The sequence below is a fragment of the Oryctolagus cuniculus genome, chromosome 4 (assembly GCF_051225735.1).
Source record: "Oryctolagus cuniculus isolate XC-2025 breed Fujian yellow rabbit chromosome 4, ASM5122573v1, whole genome shotgun sequence".
Classification (NCBI taxonomy): Eukaryota; Metazoa; Chordata; class Mammalia; order Lagomorpha; family Leporidae; genus Oryctolagus; species Oryctolagus cuniculus.
Window position 1 is genome coordinate 146,693,447 of NC_142870.1, and position 25,029 is coordinate 146,718,475.

Consider the following 25,029-nt stretch of genomic DNA (forward strand, 5'->3'; position numbering starts at 1 on the left):
CAGACCCTCGCTGGGTGTCCCGGGGCTCCCTAACACCTAGCAGCTGAGGGCTCCTGCGCAGCCGGCAGGGACACCCCTTCTGACCGGCGCGGGCTCAGGTGCGCTCTCACCAGCCAACTCGCTGCCAGCGCGATTTCCTTTGATCAAGCATTCTCAACAGGGATGAAATCCGGGTCTTGGAGGGGAAGACGAGCAAAACAAAAACAGCAACAAACCCTTAAATCTTTGTGATGGTTTGGAGCCCACCAAAGGGTCTTGGTGTGTCAAGAGTTGTCCAGTGGATTCATGGTACCAACAATTTACAGGGTGTATAGTGGAAGAAACCCTGTCTAAAAGGCTCCTTAGGGGAGCCATCACGGGAATGAGATTGAGAAATAATGGTTTAGGGAACAGGACGCCAGGGTACTGAGAGCCTGGCAGCACAACCAAGCCCGGGAGCCCAGCCGTGGGATTCCGCCTGGGACGGTTACCTACGCAGGGTACGCAGGGGCTGCTGTCACGGCACGGTTAGGTGGGAAGGAGGGTGTGGAGGGGGAGTGGTCACACATGCCCTTGCAATCCCTACCTCCAGGACACCCCTTCATGGGACAGCCAGGCACTCAGCCTCCCTCCTGGGAAAACCCTTAAACCACGCAAAGGAGGACCCCCTCCAAGTGCCAGCACCTTGCCAAGTGTAGGCTGTGGAAGTATAAAGATGGCTACAACCAGGGCAGGCACTGTGGCATGGTGGGTAAAGCCGCCTCCTGCAGTGCCAGCATCCCTTATGGGCACCGGTTCGAGTCCCAGCTACTCCACTTGTGATCAAGCTCTCTGCTATGGCCTGGGAAAGCAGTGGGGAATGGTCCAAGACCTTGGGCCCCTGCACCTGTGTGGGAGACCTGGAAGAATCTCCTGGATTCAGATGGGCTCAGCTGTGGCCGTTGCAGCCATTTGGGGAGTGAACCAGTGTATGGAAGACCTCTCTCTCTCTCTCTCGGCCTTGCTGCCTCTCAAATAAATAGACAAATCTTTAGGAAAGAAAGAGAAAGAAAGCAAGCAAGCAAAGCTGGCTACACCCAGGACGGCACACTCAGTCCTAGCAGGAAGACAGCCAGAAACCCAAGGGCTGGCGCTCCTACCTCCCCAACACCTTATCTCTGCGTCCTGGTCGGGAGTGCAGGGTGGCAGAGCGGCACACAGCTCCTGCATTGTTTCCAGCGGGTGCTAAGTAATGAAGACAACTTCCAAATGAGAAGAAATTAAGCACTGTAGCCGAGTCCACTGCCTTGTCAGGCGCTGCGGAAGTAGAGCCTCCTTGGGAACGCTCGCTTTGTGCGAGCTTATGACAATACTATAATTGTTCTTTCAGTCTTCCCCACATATTTAATAACAACGGGAAGTGGGAGTCGCAGAGGTCGGGGCGGCTGTAGAATGAGCGGTGTTCTCATTGTCCTTTTCTAAACAGCATCTTCCATGTGCCAGGGAGTTCCGTGCCAGTGAGCCCTGGTGGTGGAGACCTGGTGCTGTCACCACCTCCTCAGGGCAGAATAGTCTCATTTGCTAAATGGTCCAGTGCACACGCACACACACACACACGGCCACACACGTGCCACCCACACCCATGAATGGAAACAACACCCACAGCTGAGAGCAGAGAAATTAGGTGACACACACACTCGGCATATTCACATGAGCAGCTACTCTTGTGCTCTGGTTAGGTTTCTCCCAGGAACTCAAACGAATGCACTCAAAACTACCAGGCGGAAAACCTCCTTTCCATTTGTTCTGAAAGCTCACAATTCTTGACCAGAGGGAGTTTTACTCTTAGTAGGATATAGCTCGTGCGCCCCAGTCTCTCTCGTGCACCCAAGTCTCTCATTGGCACCTTGCATGGTCCACCTGACCTTGGGATGCTCAGTTCAGCTCTGCAAGCTTCAGCTGCAGGTGCATAAGCGAATCTAAGTCACTGTCCAAGGCTGAGAACCGGGATTCTCCCTCTGAAGGCAGATCGGAGGGCACCTTTCGGGAAGCAGAGGATTATCGGGGCGGGGGTGGGGGGCATTTCAGTGCCATGGCTGCTCGGAAGTCTGCACGCTCAGATAAGGCCGGGAGCGATGGCATTCTCATTCCCCATTCGTAGGAGGCTGTGAGCCTGTGAGCGAATGTGCTTCGTGCCTGGGCAGGGCTTGGTTTGGTAACTGAAGCACCACAAAGCAGGGCGATGTAGCCCTGGCAGGCTATGTCAGGGAACAGCTTTGTACCTAATCCTGAGAGCATGATAGTTGCTAAGGAACCATTGAGATGCAAATGAATTGGCAAATACTTAGCAGGGAGATATCTGGAAAGGGTGGGGAGGGGATGCGCTGAGCAAGTTAGTCAGGTGAGTGAGAGGAAAATTACTTTCTTCTGACTGGGAAGAGAAAACCACGGGTTTTCATGCGCGCACTGGCAGTATTGTGCTCCAAACAAAAACTTCTCTTTTTCGACTTGGCTAGGAGTAGAGCAGGAAACTTGGAGCCCAGAGCAGGAAACTTGGAAGGGCAAGTGCAGGCTTCCTCTAGTGGGCACTAAGTGGACTGTAGATGCCGCTCTCGCAATCGAGACAAGGAATTCGCAACCCAGAAAATCCTGAAGGAGGCCGTCCGCATGGGACTCTGAAACTCTGCCATCTTCAGTCTCACCACCACGGGGCTTAAAACGCACACAGAAAACCGTGGATAAGCGTTCTTCCACCACAAAGTGGAAATTTCAGGCAAGACTAAAGCATGACTGGAACTGGCGGGAGGAGAGGAAATGGACTATCTCACTGTCCCAGGCAGTTTGCATCTCTTCCATTCTTGCCCTGTGCCGAGGAGTCAACGTGATGGTTAAGATACTCTGCCTATCTGTATCGGAGCCCAGAGGGCCCCAGTCAGAAGCTGCGGCTCCTCATCCAACATTTTTTGTTTATTTGTGTTTTATCTTGCCCCAACATCAGACTCTTCCTCCTTCGGAGTCTAGTCGAGATAGCCTCGCCTCAAAGTCACTTTGCCCTTAGCCAAACACCACAGTGCCCACCTAGTCACTGCTTTAGGATTGATCACAATGCGCAACCCGGGCAACCGGCCCTCCTGCCTCTCAGGCCCTGCAGCTCAGGTGGGTCCAGGTAAGGGATGTGCAGACCCCCAACCCAAGCCCGGCCAAGAAGCGCATTCCATCATTCTGCTGACCACAGGCTCAGGACCCAAGGGAAGCCAAGGAGCCTAAACTGGCACAGCTTTGGCACAGCTGCTAGGAGACAGAGTTCATCTGCCTGCTAAGCTTTCAGGAGGCTGTGAGTTTGAGGCCACCAGCAGCCACATGAGCATCTCGTGGGGGAGCTCCTTGAGGATGAAGTCAACATCCGTGGCTCCACACCAGTTGTTCTCCATTTCCCCTGAAGATCCACTCTCTGGCTTTCTTTTTGCCCCTCCCTGTCTGGCCTCTGTGGTCCACATCCACCAGGCTTCCACGCCCTATGCCTTCTCCTTCAGTTCATCCAATGAGAAGAGCTGACAGGTGAGTGAGTGCAGGGAAGAGTTTGGGGCATACGAACCCCACTCCCACCCGTATCTGGGGAGCAGCTGCATCTCTCGCTGTCCAGACGCCATCAGGGAGTCCTCTCACATGAAATGGTTCCTACCAGGTCCTGATGGCCTTGGGTTCCAGTGGTTTCCTTCTGCGGTCTGACCTGGGGGCTGTCCCCAGACTCCTTGGTTCCCTGAGCCCTGTCCACAAGTCTGTATGAGTCTCTTCATTAAATACTTCAGAGTGTCTTCTGTTCCCTGCCCAGGACCCTGGCCGATACAGACACAGAGCTAAGGAATGAAAAAACGGCCGATCACAACCCGAGACAATGTCGCTGCCCCGGGGGATCATCGCAGCCACAGCCCCGCACTGTCTCTCGATGACGAGTGTGACGAGTGTCAGTAATCTCCCCGTGCTCTGCTCCCCTCCAGCCTGAACAGCTGTCACGACAACCAGACGCTGGCTGATTCAATCAGGAACTGCCCCTGGTGGCCAGCTTGGACGTCTACCTCCGCGGGGCAGGTTCTCAGTCTTGATTTCTCATCCCTGCGCCTCCTCCAATCCTCAGACCTCATTCTCTCTCTCTCTCTCTCTCTCTCTCTCTCTCTCTCTCCTTTTCTCTCTATTTCTCTTCCCCCTTCCCCAAATCCTCCCCATTAGAAGCATCGTCCCCTCATTTGGTTCTCCCAGGAGCTGATGTGTGGCCGTCATCCCACATCTATCAGAGTCCCACAGGTGTCCCGCACAGCCCGTGGTAGTTCGCATGGCTCTGTCTCCCACACGAGTCTGCTGCTCGGGGCACTTCTCGAAGGAAAGCCATGTCTCCCTTCCCTCCGCACGGTCCTTTGCGAGCACTGTGTTTCTCACGTCGATGCTCAGCAAATGTGCTACGGCTGCGTGCTGGGGAGACTGGCGGCTAGGGCAGAGCACATGGCACGGCCTCTCTCTCCTCCGTCCCATCTGCCCCTAGCATCAGGTAGGGTCTCCAGTCCGGAGTGGCCCAGCCCTCACCTGACCTCCAGGGCAGGTGCAGCTGCATCGGCCATCAACACGGCCCATTTCATCTTGGTTCTGCAGGAAGTGAGAAGAATTGCATCCTGAAGCCAAAATGTACCTAGCACTCAGAGTAAACCCACGCCTGCCTCCTAGGATGGCCCTCGATGTATTCAGAGAGAGAGAGGGAGAGAGAAAGAGCAAGAGAGGCCCTCACTCCCTCTAAGTTGCCCAAGACTGCACCCATCGCTTTCAAACACATCACCTGTTCATTCACATTATAGCTTTACATCCCATCATTCCAGTATCTCTCCTCCCTCCTCCGGTAGGATGCGTGCCCCAAGGGCTGGACTATTCCCTGCCTTGTGCACGCTGCCTGGCACGCAGTAGGAGGGGCAACAGATTTGTGTTATGAAACCACAGTGAAAGAATGAGTGTCACGTCCCCACCCCTCACCCCCAAGCTTCCTCTGGGCTCCTTTCCCACTTTTTTCTACAACTTCTCCTAGGAGCTTCCACTTCTTACATCAAAGACCAGCCCAAAGCTGAGTGCAGTCAAACAACGACAGCATCTCCTCGGTTCACGGACCCGAGATTCGGACAGGGCTCCGAGAGGGAAGCTGGGTTCTCCCCTCTCACCGTCGGCAGGGGTGGCTGTGAGGACGGAGCTGCAGCCACGGGAACCCTCGCTCACTCACACCTGGCATCAGCACCAGCTGCCTGCGGACCGGGGCTGGGGCTGTGGCGAGAACATCTCTGTGGCCTCTCAATGTCTCCTGGGCCCCCTTTCAACATGGGAGCTGTGTCAGAAGGACCAGAAGAGAGACAGCCGGGCAGAAGCTGTAGTGGCTTCTGTGACCCCACCTCCACAGACTACTTCTGCTACAGTCTGTTCCTAAGGCCAGTGCTCAAGGGAAGAGCAATCGAGTGCCACACGTGGATGGGAAGACTACAAAACAGCTTGAGGACGTGCTTTATACCACCATGCGGACACGCCTTAAACTACCACGTGCATCGGCCACGACTGTAGTCCTTAAGTGTTCTGTGCTTTTCTTCCCTTTTGATCATTGAGTCAACACACACCTGCTACATGCCATATACTGGGGACCCCATGACAGTTAAGAAAGGGTCAGACCTCACAGGGGTCCACAGAGCTGTGGGGTACCCAGTGAAATAAACACACCACTGAAGATTCATGTGAAGGGGCTGGCATGATGGCACAGTGGCTGAAGCCACAGCCTACAGTGCCGGCACCCCATATGGGCGCTGGTTTGAGTCCCAGCTGCTCCACTTCTAACCCAGCTCCCTGCTAATGGTCCTGAAAAAGCAGCAGACCCAAGTGCCTGGGCCCCTGCACCCATGTGGGAGATCAGAAGAAGCTCCCAGCTCCTGGCTTCAGCATGGTCCAGCATCTCTCTCTCTCTCTGTATCTCCTTCTCTAAGACTCCTGTGGAGTATGCCCCAACAGAGCGAGGCAGAGATGGCTGTGATGGGTCCCAGAGGGCCACTTACTCCAGCCTGGTCCAGAGAAGGAGGCCTTCCAGGTGGAGGTGACCACCATGGTGAATTCTTAGGGTCAGCCAAGAAACCCTCAGTGAGGAAAGCAACCCAGGCAAGCAGGTGCAGCCCCAGGGACTCATGGCGACAGAAGCACCAGGTGAGAAAGGAGGTGCCCGGGACACGTGCAGCTGGCAGGTGTGTGTGCCGTGGGCTCCTGTGTGTGCCTTGGTGGAGCTGGGGGAAGGGGTGCTGGTGCACAGATGGAGGAGAGGAAGGGAGGAGCAGGTGCTGAGAGGTGCTGCACAGGCCGTGCAGGTGCTGGGGAGTCAGCAAGATACTCACACCTGTGGTGGCCAGGGTACAGCCACGGCCGAGGCAGCATCTGCCACCTGAAGCATGTCCTGGCCACGCCCCAGGCACCTGCCCCAAACTTGGTGGATTTTCTGATGATACTGACACCCCATTCTTTGCCCTGAGGCTTCCAGCCAGGGCTTCGCTACCCCCAGACTATCTGGATGCACTGAGCATCACAGGAGCCAAGAGCATCCCTGGGCCGGCTTCTCAGGAGGGGCCAGGAGGAGCCAGCACCGAGAGGCCCGGAGCAATGGCGCTGAGAAACCACCCAGAATGTGCGGCCTCTTCCCCATGCCCCCAGCTCCCCTCCCAACCCCAGCCTCAGCATCAATGAGAAAGCCAAGGGCAAAGGTCCCCCACCGATGTGCTGGAAAAACAGCCAGAGGAAAACAACAGAACAATTAACTACAGGGCCCAGCTGCCTCTCACAGATAAGCACTGTCTCTGCTGCCACTGCCAACGAGCCAGAGCCATGTGCAGTTATTCCGGTGCTCCTGCTCATCCCCATCCACAGCCACAGCCTCGTCCAGTGAGACCAGGAGGCTGAGGGGTCTCTCTCCTCCCCAGTCCATGACCTGCCACATGCAAAGCAAATGCTAAATCCCAGCATCCTCCTCTAGGGTTGAGAAATCTGCACCCGGCCAGATGGACAAGAACAACCAGAGCTCAAGGCACAACAGGACCCCAGGCCGGAGGCAGGCAGGACAGAGTCCCCAGGGAAGAAGACAGAGACCCAAGGGTGACCATGTGCAGCTGGTCCTTCCCCCTGGAAGGTGGGCCTGTTGTGAGGAGACCCCTAGGGTCCTGAGTATATCCCATGTGCGCACACACACACACAGGGATGTGCCAAGCTGCAGCCATCTCAGGCTCCCAGCTTAGCAGATGGATAGACGTGTAGCAAAAAGAAAACCAGTAATGACCCCCACGGCGGGGTGGGGAGGGCACACATGGAGAGGAGGCAAAGTGCAAACTGGAAAAGGTTTTCCTCTAGCTGCAGACACGGACAGGTGGGACAGCTCCAGAGAGCCAGTGCAGGGCCTACTTTAACCCACAAACAAGTGACATTAGTGGGAAGAGTACTGGACTGGGAGGCAGAGGCCCAGGGAGTGTGACATACTTCAGGGTGAATCTGAGCTCTTGAGCCAGTGACCCTCTCACAGCCTCAGTTTCCACACCTGTAAAATGGGAGCAAGAATGCTGGGATACGAAGGGTAAGGGCATTAGCACACGCAACAGGACAGCACCTCGCAACCACTCCGTGAGTGGGAGGGAGCACGATCCAGTCCTGGCTCTCAGAGGGACTCCCCCTCCCCTAACGTTCATCCCCAGTTCCCCTCCCCATACGGCGAGACTGGGCAGACAAGGCTCACTCACCCTTGGATGCCCCAGAGTCAGTCCCCAGGGCCTTAGAAGCTAAGCCCGGGATACATCCTTGAGCCCTCGCTCCTGCTGACCACCTGCCTCTGCCCACTTCTCTGCTCATTATCACCTCGGCTGGTGGATGGAGGAGCAGAGCGGAGGCCCAGTTGAGATGGGCCCTTCTGTCCCTCTGCTGCCAGGAAGCGGGGAGGGGGTGGCGGGGGTGGGGGTTGGGGAGAGGAGCGAGGCAGGGCCTCAGGTGCAACGGGTGGGCAGGAACGAGTCCTGGTAATTCTCAGGGAGCCTCCTGGATGTCCCCACATTGGCCCAGCCCTGCTCCGGATAGCTTCAGGGGAGCCTCCCATGAGTGGCCTCCATCGTGGCTGCTAACGGGGCCCCTGCAGTGTGGGGGGACTTCACCTGGCCTGGGGACACGTGGGCACTTGTCATGGGCGGGGGAGATGGGCCTTCTCCTTCATCATCTTCCCCGCTTTGTGAGTGCATCACCCAGAAGCACCAGTCACCAGCAGGGTCATCACAAGGCCCTCTGGGCATGCTCCCCACACAGCTAACTCTCCTGGCGCGCTGGCGAGGGAGCGAGCAGGTGTGTAAGATGCTCTCCCTGAGCTGCAACACTCGGTGTGCCAGGAAACGTGCCCACTTCCGAAGCTGTGGAAATGAAAGTCTGTCATTCACCACACTGGAAGCCCGCTGGGTCCGTGGTTCCGCGCTGCCTGGCCCCACTGCCGTCAGCCCCTTGCTGACATTGGCGAGGTTTGCCCCGATCTCAGATGCATACAAATTGGGCCCTGAGCTGCCTGCTCCACAGAACCACCCCCCACCAGCCTGCGAGGATCCATGTCACCCCCACCCCCCAATGCACACACAGCCCAGCCGGGGTCACCAGGCCCTGGATGAGCCTCATCTACAGCTGCCAACCCCAAGCCCCTGCCACTCTCTCTGCCTGCACCCTAATAACACATCCCCTGCTTGACTCAGCAAGGAGAGAAGCAAGGCCCTTGGGGGTCCGGGCTGTGACCTGGCCGCTCAATACCAGCCCTCCAAGCAAGCCAAATGCTCTCACCTGAGGTCCCTGCCTGTTGCTGGCGTGCAAATGGGATCTATGGAAAGAGCTGAGGAACGTCTCATGCAAAACTTTGCTTTTAAATACGAGATCCCTCCCAAGGCGTCCCTTTATTATGATAGCAATTTCTTCAGAAGGGCACACGGCGAACGCTCTGCTTCTCCACCACCTTTGGAGACATGGAAATCAGAGAGAACTATTCAGGCTGCTTAGGCGGCTGGTGCAGAAGAGGGAGGCATAAAGACAGCTCTTCCGAGGCATGCAGACTCCGGGAATCCGGGTGCAGGGCTGTGCTCGGGGCGGGGGGGTGGGGGATGGGATGGGTGGGCAGGCAGGGGCAGGGTCCCCAGAATGCACAAGGCACCCAGGTCCATCTCCTTTGGGGACACTCTGCTAATCATTTCTTCTTTGAGAGAGCTGGATAGAGCAAGAGTAGAGCGATGGGCCCCGCGTCCTTCTCCCGGATTCCTTGTGAGGAGCCGTGCAGCCAGGTAGGGCTCCAGCCCTGGGTCTGTTTGTGTAGGGTGCAGATGTGGGTGGAAGACGGGAGAAAGGGGCAGGCAGGGAGCTACATGGACGCTGTGCTCAACCCCAAATGTTGAGACTTCTTGTTCATCCTTTCTCCCTGGAGGCCCTACCGTCTATGAAACACCCCAGTGGCTGAGTGTGCCCCAGCCCCTCCCGGTTAAAATGCAGGTGCCCAGGCCATTCTTCCTCTGAAAGTGCAGAGTGCGGTAAGATCAGAAAGCACCTGCATTAGAGCCCTCTGCCGGAGGGGCCCATTCACAAGTGCATTCTCAGAGGCCGCCCAGACCTGCTGAGCTGTTGGCGCTAGGACCCAGGAGCCTGCAGCCAACCCCCCAGGGACACAGGGCTTCCTGAAGAACCCGAGAACCACTGCCCCTCTTCTGGCTTTCCAAATCACCTCTATCTTTGGCCAGTGCTGGAACAGCACCAGGCCCCTGAATCCGAGTTGAGATCTCTTAGGATGAGCTATCAATGATTTTTAATTTAAGAACACAACCATATCTTTGACTTTAGCAGCATGCTTTATCTTTTCAATCTAGGACAGAGTATGTCTTCGTAACAAACATGACTTGTCCCAGCTCCAAAGGCTGGAATAGGCTGGGCCGTGACCTGCTGGACAGAGCAAGACACTGCTGTCATGGCACTGGGTGTCCTGCTCATGCAGCAGAGTTCAGAGATGGAAAGCTGATAAAAAGGAGACGCTGGCTTCACGATCCTGACATCTGTCTCCATCCCATATTTATTCCAGACCCCTCCCTGTGGCCAGAGCCCATTCCTGACCCAGTAACGCTTCCCACTGCCCCAAGTTCATGATCTGGCCTTTTGGAGGGGCCAGGGCAGGGCCTCAGATCTGATCCTGGGTCTACAGAAGGGGCTGGGGCAGGGTCTTCTATGGCTGGACAGCCCCTTCCCAAGCCAGCTACAGGCAGCTCTGCTCCACAGACCCAGAAGGCTTCAGCTGGAGCTAGGCCCTGCCCTCTGCATTCCACATGTGGCTTCAGGGGGTGCCACCCCCCAAAACACTGAGTACTAATGATCTGTCTACAATGCACAGACAACAGAATCAGCTAATCACAAAATCTGCCAAGTTTACTCTTATTTTCCAGTCGCTTTTTAAAATCAGTGGTGCCCGCTACTGCTTGTAGGTTCATACATGCTCATGGACACCCAAAACAGATGCACACACAGCAAACAAAATGAGCAAACAATGCAGGAACCACCAATCTCAGCCTAGGGAGACTTCTGGGCTTAGGCTCCACCACGAGCCTGCGATGGGGATCTAATCTCCAAAGTGTGCACAGTGGAATTCAGTGCCCTGGTCTTGCAAGGTGGGGCTCACCAGTAACTCAGTCACTCACCTACTCACACAGCGCAATTCCTACTGAGAAGCCACCTAAACACATGTGGATGACGGAGTGCCGAGCCCAGCACTCCACTCTAGGCCACCCCAAGAGCAGGCCTCCTGGGTGGGTTCCGGTCAGCCAGTGTCCCACATACTGCAGCCACCTGCAGGTGCATGGTCATTTCCATGGACACAGGGCAGGGCTGGGAGGAGGGCACGAGCAGTGTGAGGGATTCCAGGTTGCTGCCTCTCAGCAGGGGCCCTCGTGCTTCCTCTGCGGGTGGGCGGGTGCTGCAAACCCAACATGCACCTGCTGCCTCCGTGAAGCAGCTTTTGAGAAGCCCAGCTCTCCAGAGCCCGTCCCAGAGGCCAAACGGCAAGAGCGCAGCTCAAAGGAAGCAAGTGGCTGCCTTCGCTCTGCACACACCCACAGCCCCTGGTCAAGAAGCCCTCAGGGCCGGCATGAAAGCAGAGTGAGCTGCAAGAGGCCGCTGTCTGCACGAGGCTGCAGGGAGCGGCCTGGGCGAGGGCTATCAGCATCCCTGTGTCCACAGCCTGCCTTGCCCCTCTGAAAATAGACACAAAAGCCTCAGATAGCCTTTTCCCTGCAGTGCCATATCTCTCCCACAGCAGAACTGGCTGGAAATCAGGGAGGGGTGGGGGAGAGGGAGCTCCTTTCAGTCTGGCTTTCCCACTCCCCAAGCCAACCAGCTTCCTGCCGGATGACAGGTGAATTATAGCATCCCCAACACCCCTGTGGCCAAGAAGCAGCCTGTGCCCTCCTCCCTTCCACCAGGCATAGGGTGGCAGGAGGCCCTCGTCCACCCTTGGGTCCCCACCCTCTCCCTCCCTCCTCTTCCTCCCTCCATTCCTTCCACCCAGGCACAGATTTCAAAGGACCCTGTCTTCCTCTAGCCACATAACCCTACCTGGCCCATGACTGCCACTGTCCCATTGTCCCTGATCTGAGCCCCTGCCCGGTCTGGGAGCTGCTTGCCCTGGGTGGCGAAGCCCCACTGGAATTCCAGTGCACTGGAGTGCAGAGAAAGCAGTCACAGAAGTGGCTGAAACCAACAGGCAGAAGCGCCCCCTGGCCACAGCAGAGCTTGGGAAGGACCCGCTGTCTGTGTAGGCAGCTCATTGATCCACTTTTCTGATAATTATTCCTCACTCATCACAAACCAAATGATGCTGGCTCCAGCCCAGCCGGGCGAGCGGGCAGGCAGCCGTGTGTGTGTGGAGAGTAGAAATGAGCCTGCCTGCGTCCACTCGAGGAAGGGAAGCAGTGAATGGCGTGCACACTGAGCAGGGGCGGGGGGCTGCTGAAATATTCTGCTGAACGTGGCCTTTCTTTTAACCCTTGCTGGGGAGATTCACAGCCGACAGCCAGCCTGTCAGGCCAAGGCAAAGTTTCCCTGGCTGCACCAAGAGAACCGTCCCAGCGCTGAGGTGAGCGGCACCAGGGAGGCCTGGGTGACAGGCTCCGTGTATGAGGCCGGGTGCTGGCACAGGGCGCCCGTGCGACTGCTCCAGATTAGTAGGCAGGGAGCTGCAACTGTCCAGGGAGACCCACGCACGCACCCTGGCCCCTCGGCGGGTGTGTTTCACGCATTTGCTCTCCGTTTGCTTGCATGCACGCTGGCTCCTCCACGGATGGAACGGATGCCAAGACCAGGCTTTCTGAAGGAAGCACCCAGCTGCTCTCGGAGTGCCAGCCCCTGACCCTCTCTGGGTGCCAACTGCCTCGGCCCTACCCAGGCTGGGGCCGGCATGACGCCGCGCCCCAAGGCTACCGAGTCCCGCCCTGCATGGCCACGGGAAACCATCCTATCCTCTCTCTCGAATTTCCTTTCTGTTTCAATGGCTTGCGCACGTGTCTCTCCGTAAGCGTAACCCAAGCCTCAGGCGCTGGGATGCGCACCATGTCTCTCTCTCTCTCTCTCTCTCTCTCTCTCTCTCTCTCTCTCTCTCTCGTAGGCTACACATTTCAAAGCTCAGCCCGCAGCCCACAAAGAGCGGCAGGCCAAAGGTGCAGTGGGAGGCCGAGAGCGGACAGAAAGCCGCCTTTGGAAAAGCGAGCGGGAGCTGTGTAGACACGAAGGGCCCGCCGCACCCCCAGCGCCGCCACAGAACCGACGCGGGAGGCAGCGATCTTTGCCCAAAGGCGAGGACAGTAGAGCCCCGCCTCAGGGTCCCGAGACCCCCCAGCTTCGGTTCCAGAAGGGCAGTGCCTTCCGAAGGGACTGGGGGTGGCCAAGCCCTGGTGTTCCTGGGAGTTTCCATTGGGCGAACCCGCACCCCAGCGGAGCGAGAGCCCAGACGGGACAGCGGCGCCGGCTCTCGGAGCTGCGGGTCTGGAGTTCCCCGCGGAGACTCGGCCCGCGTCGGACCCCGGGAAGGGGGTGCGGGAGCGTCACCCCCAGAGTCGCTTCCTTCGTAGCGGCAACTCCAAGTCCGCTCCCCTCGCTCAGCCGCTGTCCCGGGAGGCGGCTGCCGCCCCGCTCCGCCGCCAAAAGCGGGGGCGGGGAAGGGGCGGGAGGCGGGGAGCGGGACAGGGATTTCCCACCGGGATTCGCGGGCGCCGCGGCGGAGCGCCCGGGCTCCCCGCTGCACCAGGCGCGGGGTCACCGAAGCGAGCGTGTGTTGTTGGCCACCGGCCGGAGGCACGGGCCAGGCTGGTCTGGTAGGGGCGGTGTCGCTGCCCGCCGGCTCCGGGTCGCCAAGTCTCCGTTCCCGGACCCTGGGGGTGGGTGGGGATCCGGTGAGTTTAGGCAGGACCGACGCCCACCCTAGTCCACGGCTGCTCCGAGACTCCTCCTGGCCCCGCAGACCCCGGCACAGCCACACGGTTCCCCGAGGGTCCAGCCGAAGAACTCGACCCCCTCCTTCCGCAGCCACTTGCGGGGAGCCCCGGCAGAGCGGCTCCGGCTCCGGCTCCGGCTCCGGCTCCGGCGCGCGGCGCTTGCCAGCCAGCCCCAGATCCAGAAGCGGGCGGACTGCGAGCTGGGGACGCGGAGGTGGCGCGCGGCAGCTAGGGAGCGCATCGGGGCTCGGGATAGGAAGGGAGCGGACAGGCGCCCGGAAGCCCGGAGCTTGACGGTCCGCGGTGCTTCTCCGTCCCCTAACGCCCAGCTCTGCCCGGAGCCGAGGAGCCTGCACTGCAATGCAGCGGGCTCCGCGCTCGCCGAGCCGGAGCTGTCAGAGAGCGCCGGGGCGCGGGAGCTGCTGCGGGCGCCCAGAGCCAGCCGGCGGCGCGCCGGCGGGTGCCGCCCCGGCCCCGCGCCCGGCCGCGGCCGAACCTTGTCCTCGGGTCCCGGGATGCAGAAGACGCAAAGCGGCCGAAGCAGCCCCCACGAGCCGCGCGGCGCCCCGGCCCCGAGGCGGCGGCCGGCAGCCCCCAACTTGAAGCGCCGCCGAGGTTACGTTACCTTCCATCGCGGCCACTGCGGATGCCAGGAGGAACAGCAGCAGGCAATCCAAGGCCATGGCCGGCCGGAGGCCCCCAGGCCGAGCGCGAGCCGAGGCGGCCGCGCGGGGAGGGCGCCGCGTCCCGGGGCGCCGCTGCGCTCCCCGCGGGTGGCTTCTCCGTATCCTTTCGCGCTCTCGCCGGGACCGGACTCCCTGGAGCGCGGCGTGGGCGTGGGCGGGAGTGTGCGCGCGTGGGGCGGTGCGGGCGCGCGTGGGTGTGGGTGTGCATGTGTGTGTGTGTGTTTATGGGAGAGGTGGGTGTGTGCGTGCGTGTGGGAGAGAGGGCGAGGGCGAGCGAGCCTGAGAGAGCGCGCGCGAGCGTGTGCGTCCCGGTGTCACATTGCGAGCTACGGCGGAGCCGACAGGAGGACGGGGCCGGCCAGACTGGCGGGGGAGGGAGCGGGATCCCCCACCAACAGCTCTCTCCCCACCCCTAGCACCTCCTGTCCAATCAAGGAATCAAACCTGCAAAATTCCCCCGTCCAATCAGGCGCGAGCACCTCCTCACGCTGGCATTGTTAGTTTAAGAAAAACTTTTGCTTGCTAGGCTGTGCGGGAGGGCCGCGAAGGCGCTAGGAGGGGTCGGGGCTCCCCCTCGTGGTGCGCCGGCAGAACCGCACCGGCCCGCGCCAGCTCCTGGGTCCACGCCCCGGACTTAGCGGGCTGCCGAGGTCTAGGTGGAGACCCCTCGGCTGTCCAGCGCCCGCAGGACCCCCGTTGAGCTTCAAATCGTTCAGTGCGTATCTCTCCACCCGATCCAGGGCAGCTCCCGTGACACCCCTGCGCCTCTTCTGCATACCACGTCTCCTCTGAGGACGGCGTGTTCTCTGTTACTGGTTTCCCCTGACGTAAATGGGCTCATCATTTTGGAGACTCTGGTCTGTTTCCTTCTGAATCCTGAGCGCTGAGAACAGCGCCTGACCCTGGAAGATGATGGCAGCTGCGTGTTGAACGAACGGATGCAGCAAGCGCGGAGGGCTTGGGTGAGTCCTCACAGCTCTTGGCTGATGCCTTCCTCCAGGAGTTCCTGCTGCTGCTGTGCGTGCCAGGAGTGTCCCTGGGAGCCCGACCCGGAGGACACGCAGCCAGCTGTAACATCAGTCGGGGAAGGGAGTAGGGCAGCCCAGGATCAAGGTAAGGTGCACAGTGGAAGGCACCTCACCATGGGCTAGGCCTTCAGCAGGAGCAGGACAGCGGCAGGTGGGATTCTGCCAGGCTCAGCTCCAGCAGCTCTGCTTTCTTGCCCTGCCCCTGGAGATGGCCAGCGTGGTGTGGATCTGAAGGCTGCCTAGCTGCACAATGTGTGGGGGAGTGTCCTCATCACCCGCCCCCGACTCCCGACCCCATGACAGTCTGGTCCTGCAGGGTCCCTCAGGGACGGCTGGCCTTTCCCCAGAGTTGATAATGAGCTCACAGTGAGCAGATGCGGCGGGTTTTTTTTTTTTAATTACTCGCCTTTGGGGGCTCTGCTGTGTCAGTCCCCACCACTGCACGTCTGTCTGGTCTCTCCTTTCCCAAGACTGCTTCCCCTCTGCCAGTCAGACTAGGGTCCCCCCACCCAGATAATTCTTTGGTACTCCAGCTCTGACTCCAGTTACCTCCCTCATCTCCTACCCTCCTTGTCACCCTGCCTCAGCACCTTCAGGGACCATACCACTTCCACCTACTTAATGCTGTGCCAGCTGCACTCCATCCCACCATGATACCAACCTGCCACAGGGTCTCTGGAGCAAGCTGAGGCTGCCCTGGCGATAGCCTGCTCCGAGTTATCCATCATCTTCCAGGGACCAAGGCATCGTCAGACATGGGTGCCCTGTACTTCTTTGGAGGCTCTGGCCCCAGTTTCCATGGTCCTGCTCCCCCTCCCCATCTTCTACCAACTCCTTCTATTTCCTCTACTCCCTCTTTACCTTTCAATGGAGATGCCCCCCAAGCTCTATCCCTAGAGTCCTTCTCCCAGGGTTCATGGAAAACTCCCTGGCAGCTTCACCTACTCTTTGACCTCCAGCCATGCCTTGATGGGTGGGTGGGTGGATAGATGGATGGATGGATGGATGGATAAATGGATAGATGGATGAGTGGATGGGTGAATAGATGGATGGGTGAGTGGATGGGTAGATGGATAGATGTATAGATTGATGGGTGGGTGGGTGGATGGATAGATGTATAGATTGATGGATGGGTGAACAGATGACTGGATGGATTACTGAATGAATGCATGGATGCATGGGTGGATGGATGGATAGATGGGTAGATTGATGAGTGTGTGGGTGGATGAGTTAATGGTTGGGTGGATGAGTGGATGGATGGATGGGTGGGTGGATGGATGGGTGTATGAATGGATGGATGGATGGCTTTCAGACTGTTCCCTCCCCTTCACTACATCACAGCCTCTTGGGAGGCACGCCTGGCAGAGCCCTCCTGCCACATCCCCCTCCTGATTCCTTTGTCCCAAGTCCATGAGCCTGTCCCAGCCTACACTGCCTTCCCCCGGATCGCTGGAAACTGAATGACTGCCCATCTTCCATCCCTTTCCTGTCTAGTCCCTCTGGATCCTGCTGCCATGCTAATCTTCCTCAAGCCACGCTTCATCCTACCTCTTCCCAGCACAGAAACCTAGTGGCTCCTCCCTGTCTGCTGAAGACAGACTGGCCACTTTGGCTTGGCACTCTCATTTCTCTGTGAGCTCCCTGCAACCTCCCTGCTCAGCCTGGACATGGGCTGCTTAGCTAACTTGACCCCCTTGCCTGCACCACACTCATACCCAGGCTAGCCACACATCCCCTACTTGCTCAGCAAATGTTGCTTTGTGCCTACTGGGCATGTGGCAGGCTCTGGCCTCAGCTGTGGGGGTGTGGTGGACAAACCCTGCTGTGTGGGAAGCTTACACGTGGCAGGCGATAATAAGCAAACAGGCAGTGGTGCATCCGTGGTGAGAAGGACTCTGGAGAATAATGAAGCAGGGGAGAGCTTGGGGGTGGTGGCCAGCAGTTGGACATGAGGGGATGGCTTCTGCTTGTTGAGCGCCTTCTGTAGACAAGCAGTGCATGGCAAAATTTAGGACCCGCATTTCCCTCCTTCTGTTTCTGCCCAGACCCACCTCTGTCGGGAAGCCTTCTCTGTGGTTGCTCTTCTGGTCTTCACCCAGTCCTCTCATTCCACCCTCTGGGGTGGAACCCAGTACCCTTCCAGACCTGACTGAAGGTAGAACTGGCCATGATCCAGCTGTTAAACGTCACTCCTGGAGGCAGGTGCACCTTGGAGCCCACCGAGCATCCTTGCCAGGGCCTTTCAACCTTACAGAAAACTCACCGTGTGGGCTCTCTCAAACGCCTGATTGCAAGGCCTCCCCCAAGAACATGTCAACTCTCAAAGTGATTGCACAGCCCCTTCTCCCCAGTGGATTTTGCTGCGCATGAGGCTTGGAAGCTTGCGGCTTTCCCCAAAGACACCCAGGTGGAGAAGCACGAGCGTGGCTGAGATGGGTCTCAGACCTCTGCTCTGTTCCAGCAGCGTTTGTTGGAAACTGGGCACCTCCCGAGGCTTCCCCTGAAGCAGGAGGAGCAGAAGCGAGGGGAGGAAGAGGAACGAGAGGCGTGGGATGGATTGGGATGGGGAGGAAGGAACATGAAGTTGGAAGGAAAACAGCATTGATGACTTTTAGAACACACTGAAGGCTCAGGTAAACCTGCTGGTTAATTTCCCTAATAACTCAAAGATTGACTTTTCTCAAGCAAGTTAAATATTAATTTAGCTGTGCAGCAGATTGATCTTTCTCTCGCAATGGGTTATGGTTTGTAAATATCCCTGAAAGTACCATTGGCTTGGGACGCCAAGCCTGGGTGCCTTTTCCCCCCAGCATCTCCTTGGCTCTTTTTTTTTTCCTCTCTGGTGTCAAATGCTCACTTGTTTTCTTGATTAATCACTGGGCTATTTGATATCACTAAATCACTCCTTCAAAATGACGCTGCAGGCTCCTGGGCTGAAGACTCAGAGCTCCCTCTGCCCAGAGGGTTTGGGGGCCCTCAACCAGCTTAGACGGTGCTGGCTCTGAATGCTTCTGTATCTAAGCCCAGGAAAGTCTCTCCAGTGAAAGCAGCTGTACGACTTCCCATGAGAGTTCTACCCATTGCGGAGCTGCGCTGTTAGAAATGTCCTGCTCACCTCCCACCCACATCCCGCTCACTATGATTTCAACTTGTCTTCTCCCTTCTTCTTATCAGGGGAGCGAGTGCACAAAGAATACCTTGCTGAGGCTGATCAGACACATGCCTTATTCAACAGGAGATATTACTGCCCCGTGTCCCATCCTTTTCCTTTTTAAATGCTCTTTACTGCATAAATGAAAGGTTTAGTTACACAGTCCATGACCCCGGCTAGCTTTAATTAGATTCTTAAGCTGCAAGACACATTTTCATCAATTCTTTCTTGAGAGGCAGGAGGACCCTTTGAGGTTCAGTTAAAGCACTTTAACATGGAATTGACAAATAACAAAAATGTTCCTCGCCCTCTTTCATTCTCTCTTTTCCCCAACATTTATTCAGCAACAGTTCTGTGCTAGTTGCATGCAAATTACTGGGGACCAAGGGATACCTGTCACCCAGCCCCTCCCTTTAAGGATATCTTAGTCTGCCCAGGGAGTCAAGCAAAGAATTGAAATGCATTGTAGGGGAACAGCATTGGGTCTAGCAATTAAGACACCTGCATCTCATATCAGAGCCCAGCTGCTAACTCCAGCTTCCGGCTAATGCAGACCCTGGGAGGCAGTGGTGATGGCTCAAGTGCTTGGTTTCTTATCACACACTTGGGAGACCTGGATTACGTTCCAATTCCCAGCTTTATCCCCAGCCAATGCAGGCATCTGGGGACTGAACCACTGGATAGGAGTTAGTTCTCAAATGAAAAAATGAAAAAATATGCATTTTGGGACTCTCCATCCAAAATGGCCTCTGGCCAGTGGTTTCCATCCAACCTCTCTTTGTTTCTCAGGAAAATACACTGGCAAATACAGATGAACATGAAGAGTTGCATAACAAGATGAGCGAACACTGACAGCCTAATTGCCAGGATGTGCTAGGGACTGACAACACATATAAAGCACGTGACGCCGGGTTGAGAGAAACCTAACAAGTGCATGTATGACATGTGCCAAGATTTTTGCTTGGAAAAGAATCTGCCTTAAGTAGCCAGGCAGGCATGTTGCAACTCCCTCTCTGTCAATACCTGACTCAGACGCCCACCTGCATTAACCAGAGACCCGGGCAAGCATCCATCACTGCCGACGTTGCCTTATCTTCAAGCCCAGCAAAGGACAGTCTCCCCAGGTCAGCCTCCACCCCAGCCTGCAACGTCTTCTTATGCCCAGGGAAAGCTTGAAAATGAGAGAAAAGACCGGAAAGAGTGTTGGGCTGCAAAAGACACAGCGCGTTCTGGAGGTGAACGGTTGAGAGGCTGGAACAGGCACAGTTATAACCACCGTGGGAACAGTGCAGCCTGCTGACACATCAGGCCGGCGCACCAGGGAACTGGGACATGGATGGAGAAAGATGCTGCTTCTACAGAGATCCGTGACATACATCCTGTTGGCAATGGGCGCTTGAGCATTGGCTGGCCCTCTAGCTGCCGGTATAAAATGTGATTCAACCAGCAACCAGGTAGACAGGTGGAGGGTCCAAGAGCAAGCAGTCTACTCATCCTGTCTACCCAGACACACTGAGAGCCATGAGCCTCTCCCTCCTCCAGGGGGAATAAAGAAAGATCAGGATGGGTCAGGTCAGGAACCTGTGAGAGCACTGCAGGCAATGGGCAGGAGTGGCGCCTTCAACGCCCAGGAAAGGAGCATCTCTGTAAAAATGATGCTTTGTAGAAGCTAAGAACATCCTCGGGAAACAGCGTACACGAAGGCGTCAGTGCCGTGATAGAGGAAGAAACTCAAACCCAGCCTTACAGAAAAGGCAACAGAATGAGAGAAGAAGGGAGGAGAATGAGAGAAGGGCTCTTAAGGAAGCAGGAATGCAGTGTCAGAATTAACATTGATGAAGCGGTGGAGAGCAGGTTGGTTGCAGCTGAACATTGAAGGGATGATGGGAAGACACACTGGGGAATCTTTTTCCAAGAATGTATGCAAAATGGACAGAAAAGGAAACTAATAAGAGAATACAAAACATAGGGAAGACAGAAAGTGGAGAACACCATATTTAAAAGGATGCTAATAGCATGCAAGGTGCTGGAGACCTTCCAGGGTCCCCAGGAGTTCCTGGAACTGTCTAGAGTTCCTAAAGAGAGAAATCAGTATAAAGGCCATAAAAGTAATGACAAAGCTGTAAAACTTTCTTTACCAAAATAAAGATGGGAGCGCCACGTGTAGTTGATGCTTTGAATCACAAGGAAATTTTAAGGAAATCTTAATATCTGTCCAAGGACACACACATATATGGACATGCAGAAACATTCTGTTTTATTTTCAAGTATTAGAAAATTTGAAAGGCCACTTAAAATATAGTCTAATTGATGAAGAGGTGAAATTAATGTGTCAATCAATGACATCAATTAAAATTGAAGTCCAAATAGTTGCAAACAGATTTTCTTACACACACACACACACACACTCTCTCTCTCTCTCTTTTAAAAATTCTTCCTACGTGACTGCAACTTTGTATCCTGTGACATATCTCCCATTTCCTGTCCCCAGCATCTCTAATAACCACTGTTCTCGTTTCTATGTGTTTGGATTTTTTTTATCATTCCATGTACAAAGATACTTCAAACATTTTTGGAATACGGAATTAAACATGAGGGGTGTGGTTCAAGACAATGTTGAAATCCATGCACACTTTTAAAAAATTCACATTCCCATGAACACTTGAGGTCCCGACTGAGAGCGTGCCGTATTTTTCTTTTGGTGTCTGGATTATTTCACCATGATGTCCTCCAATGTCGTTCATGTTGTCACAAATGGCAGGGTCTTCTTATTTGAGGCTGAGTCGTAGTGCAGTGTGTGTGTGCCTGCCTGTGCATGTGCACATATGTATCATACTTCGTTTATCCATTGAAGTCCAGGAATCCATTGAAGGACTCTTAACGTTGTTTTCTTATCACAGCTACTGGGAATAATGTTGCAATGAGTATAAGAGAGCAGATACCTCTCTAGGGTGCTGATTTCATTGCCTTTGAATGGAAACCCAGGAAAGGGATTTCTAGTTCATGTAGCAATGCTATCTTAAACTTTCTCAGGAGTCTCCTTATTGTTCTCCATAATGGCTGCACCAAGTTACAACCGCAACAACCATGCACCAGGCTGTCATATTCTTTATACATTTGTTGCCTCTTGTCTTCTTGGGTAACCATTCTGACAGGTGTGAGGTGATATCTCACTGTGTGGTTTTAATTTGAATTTCCTGGATGATTAGTTGAGAACCTTTTTATATATCTGTTAGCCATTTTTATGTTTTGTTTGGAAATATGTCTATTTAAATCCTTTCTCATTATTTTATTGGAATATCTGTTTCTTTGCTATTGAGTTGTGTGAGCTCTCTATTGGATCCTGCCCAGCTCTGGCCACTGTGGCCACTGGGGGAGTGAATCAGTGGATGGAACCTCTCTCTCTCTCTCTCTTTCTGCCTCTGCCTCTTTCTGTAACTCTGCCTTTCAGAAAAATAAATAATCTTAAAAAAAAAAAAAAAGCCAGCATAGGGGCCAGCATTGTGGCGTAGTGGATTAAGGCAATGCCTGCGACATCGGCATCCCACATGGGTGCCAGTTCAAGGCCTAACTGCTCCACTTCCAGTCCAGCTCCCTGCTAATGTGCCTGGGAAAGCAGCAGAAGATGACCCAAGTACTTAGGCCTCTGCATCCAAATGGAACACCCCGAGAAAGCTCCGGGCTCCCAGCTTGGGCCTGGTAGAATTCCAGCCGTTGTAGCCATTTGGGGAGTGAACCAGCAGATGGAAGATTCTCTAACTCTGCCTTGCAAAATAAATAAGTAAATCTTTTTTTAAAAAGCTAGTACAACTAGATTAATACCAAATAAAACAAACATTAAAACAAAGTATTATTAGTAATTAGAAGGGTCACTACATAACAAAAGGAATAATTGTTTTAGGAAAACACACACATTCTGAAATGTACCCAAAGTACAGCCTCAAATTATATAAAGAAAAAACAAGGCAGAATTTCAAGGAGAAATTGACAAATCCACCATTAGAGTGAAAGATGTTAACATGTCTCATTTTGTTATTGATAGATTAGGAAGAAGAAAGCTCACAACTAAATAAAGATTGGAACAAAATAAATACCCAACTTAATATGGCAGACATATACATCATCCAATCCAACCACTAACAATTACATAAACACCCAGCTTAATATGGCAGATGTATACATCATCCAATCCAACCACTAACAATTACATAAACACCCAGCTTAATATAGCAGATGTATACACCGTCCAATCCAACCACTAACAATTGCACCTCAGTCTCAAGTACATGTAGAGCAATTGCAAAAATGCCTCTCACTAGACCACAAAGCAAAACTCAGCAGATTCAGTACTTTCTCATGCACATCACATTCTCTGCCTTCAAAGCAATTCAATTAGAAATCAATAACAACAACAAAAACCTTTGAAGCACACTTTAAATAACCTTTAAATAAGGAATCATAATGATAATTGAAAAATATTTAAAATTAGATAAGTAAAACACTACCTCTCAAAGTTTGGCATATATTTAAACCATCATCTAAAGGAAAATTTATACCTTATAGTTAAATAGTACAAGGAATATTAGAATAGAAGAAAGTTAAATTAACTCAAGGAGCTCAGCCAAAAAGAAAAGCAATAAAATTGAAACTAACTCAAAGGAGAAAAACAAAATATAAGGAAAAGTACATAAAATTATAGGAACAGAAAATAAGGAAATTATCAATAAGATTTCTGCATCTCAAGATTCACGTGAAAAACAGAATCTAGTAAAATACAAGAAGCTTCTGACCAGACAGAGCCGGTCTCGAGGGGTGTAGTAAGGTGTGTAACAGGACAGGGCACAGATACAAAGTACCAGGACACTTCAAAGCATTCCTGGAAAATGCAATGAAAAGATAAATTTCTTTTGGTTCAATCCATGCTTAATTTCCTCATAATGTACATTTTCCATGAACCTTTTGAATAATCCTCTAGTGCAGGTATTGCAAATATTTTGCCCCAAAATAAACTGATCTTTTACTCTCACCTCATTAACAGATCAAAAGGTGAAATCCATACGATTATCTTAGTAGATGGAAATGGAACATCGGATAAATATCCAGAGCTTTTTTAACAGAGTGATCCCAGTTGGCTTTGTTGTGAGGGCGTGGCAGTGCCAGGTTGCTAACAGGTCAAAACCCAGTTCTTTGTGAAGAATTCTTTGTGACCAGCAAAGCCGCCACCATCGCTCGGATGCTGCCCCCATCAAGGACGTGAAGGTCAAGAGCCAGGACAAGGAAGGCACCAGCCCAGGCAGCAGAAGCTGGGGTTTGCAGGCAGGTGGCTGCAAGGTGGCCACACTCCTTGTGACTGCAACATCTGAAGGAGTCAGCCCTGAGCCAGGGCCCACTCCAAGGGATGAAACCCTCCTGCCCAGTGATGGTGTCATTGCGAATGATAGCCATCTGCCCAGTTTAAGTCTAGAAATTGCCAGGTTCAGTAATAGCTGAGTGTGTTCAAAGTGTGGATAAAGATTGTGTTGCATAGCAAAGACAAAATAAGGCAATTTTTAAAATATTTAATAAGAGAGGAATAGAAAGGAATTCTTTATCTGAGGTTAAAAAATAATTGTCTCTCATTCTTATCTTGAGACATAATATCTACCAAAACCCCAGGACAGATATTGCATTTTGTATTACCTTTTAAAGTTGAGAAAAGAGAAAGGATGCCTACTCCCCTAGTCCCTCATCAACATTTCACTGCAGGTGTTAGCTAGCACTCTAAGACGTTTAAAAAGAGAGGAACTGTATCAGGAGAAGAGAGGGAGGAAGCGAACCAAGCAAAGGCACAGACAGCAAGATCGTCTGTATAGAAAACCCAAGAGATGGTACAGACAAACCATTAAACCAAACCACAGACATGAGCAAGTTTGCTGGCTACAAAGTCAATATATAAGTGTCGAGTGTTTCCCTAAACATCAGCAACAAATAATTTCAACTGAGTAACTTTAATAGCAACAAAAATTTTAAAGTATTGGGGCACAGGGTCCTGGTACAATGGGTTAACCCACTGCCTGCAGCATTACCATTCTGTTTCAATGCCAGTTGGAGTCCCAGCCACTGCCACCTATGTGGGAGACCTGGCTGGAGTCCAGCCTCCTGGCTTCAGCCTGGCCCAGCCGTGGCTGTTGCGGAAATCTGGGGAGTGAACCAGAGGATGGAAGATTTCTCTCTCTCTCTGTCTCACTCTGCCTTTCAAGGAAAGAAATAAATCTTTTAAAAAGAAAATGGTAGTGATGGCCACACAACACTGTGAATGCAATTAATGCCACTGAACTGCACACTTCAAATGGTTAAAATACGGAGTTTATGTTATGCAGAGAGATTTTGATCACAAGAAGAGAAAACCATCAGGGGTGATAGATTCCAACAGGTACATCAGGTAAAAGGAAATGTGAATGACCTAACAACATCTGCAAATGAAAACGCCAGAGAGATAAAACTCTTCACCTACCGATCAGCAAAAATAATAAAGCCAGACAGTATGCTAGGGTTGGTAGCGGATGAAGCAACAGGAGCTGTCATAAAATACCAGTGGGAGTGTGAATTGGTTCCAAACTTTTGGATAGGAATATCCAAAAACCCAGTGAGGTTTAACACATGCTTCCTACGTGTCCATTAGTGTAAGTCCAGGCCAC

The 25,029-nt window shown here is 53.8% G+C and overlaps 1 protein-coding gene across 2 annotated transcripts in view; it reads right to left on the reverse strand.

Annotated features, from left to right (window-relative positions):
* EPHB1 (EPH receptor B1) overlaps positions 1-14,503 on the reverse strand; it is a 431,493-nt gene extending 416,990 nt beyond the window's left edge. The window contains exon 1 of one of the 2 annotated variants that reach the window (XM_051818616.2): positions 14,113-14,502. In XM_051818616.2, coding sequence (XP_051674576.1) covers positions 14,113-14,170 — 58 coding nt within the window. In that variant the 5' untranslated portion in view covers positions 14,171-14,502. Of the gene's footprint in view, positions 1-14,112 lie in introns of both variants that reach the window. The other variant, XM_089332244.1, reaches the window with a different exon arrangement.
* Between the last annotated feature and the right edge of the window lie 10,526 nt (positions 14,504-25,029).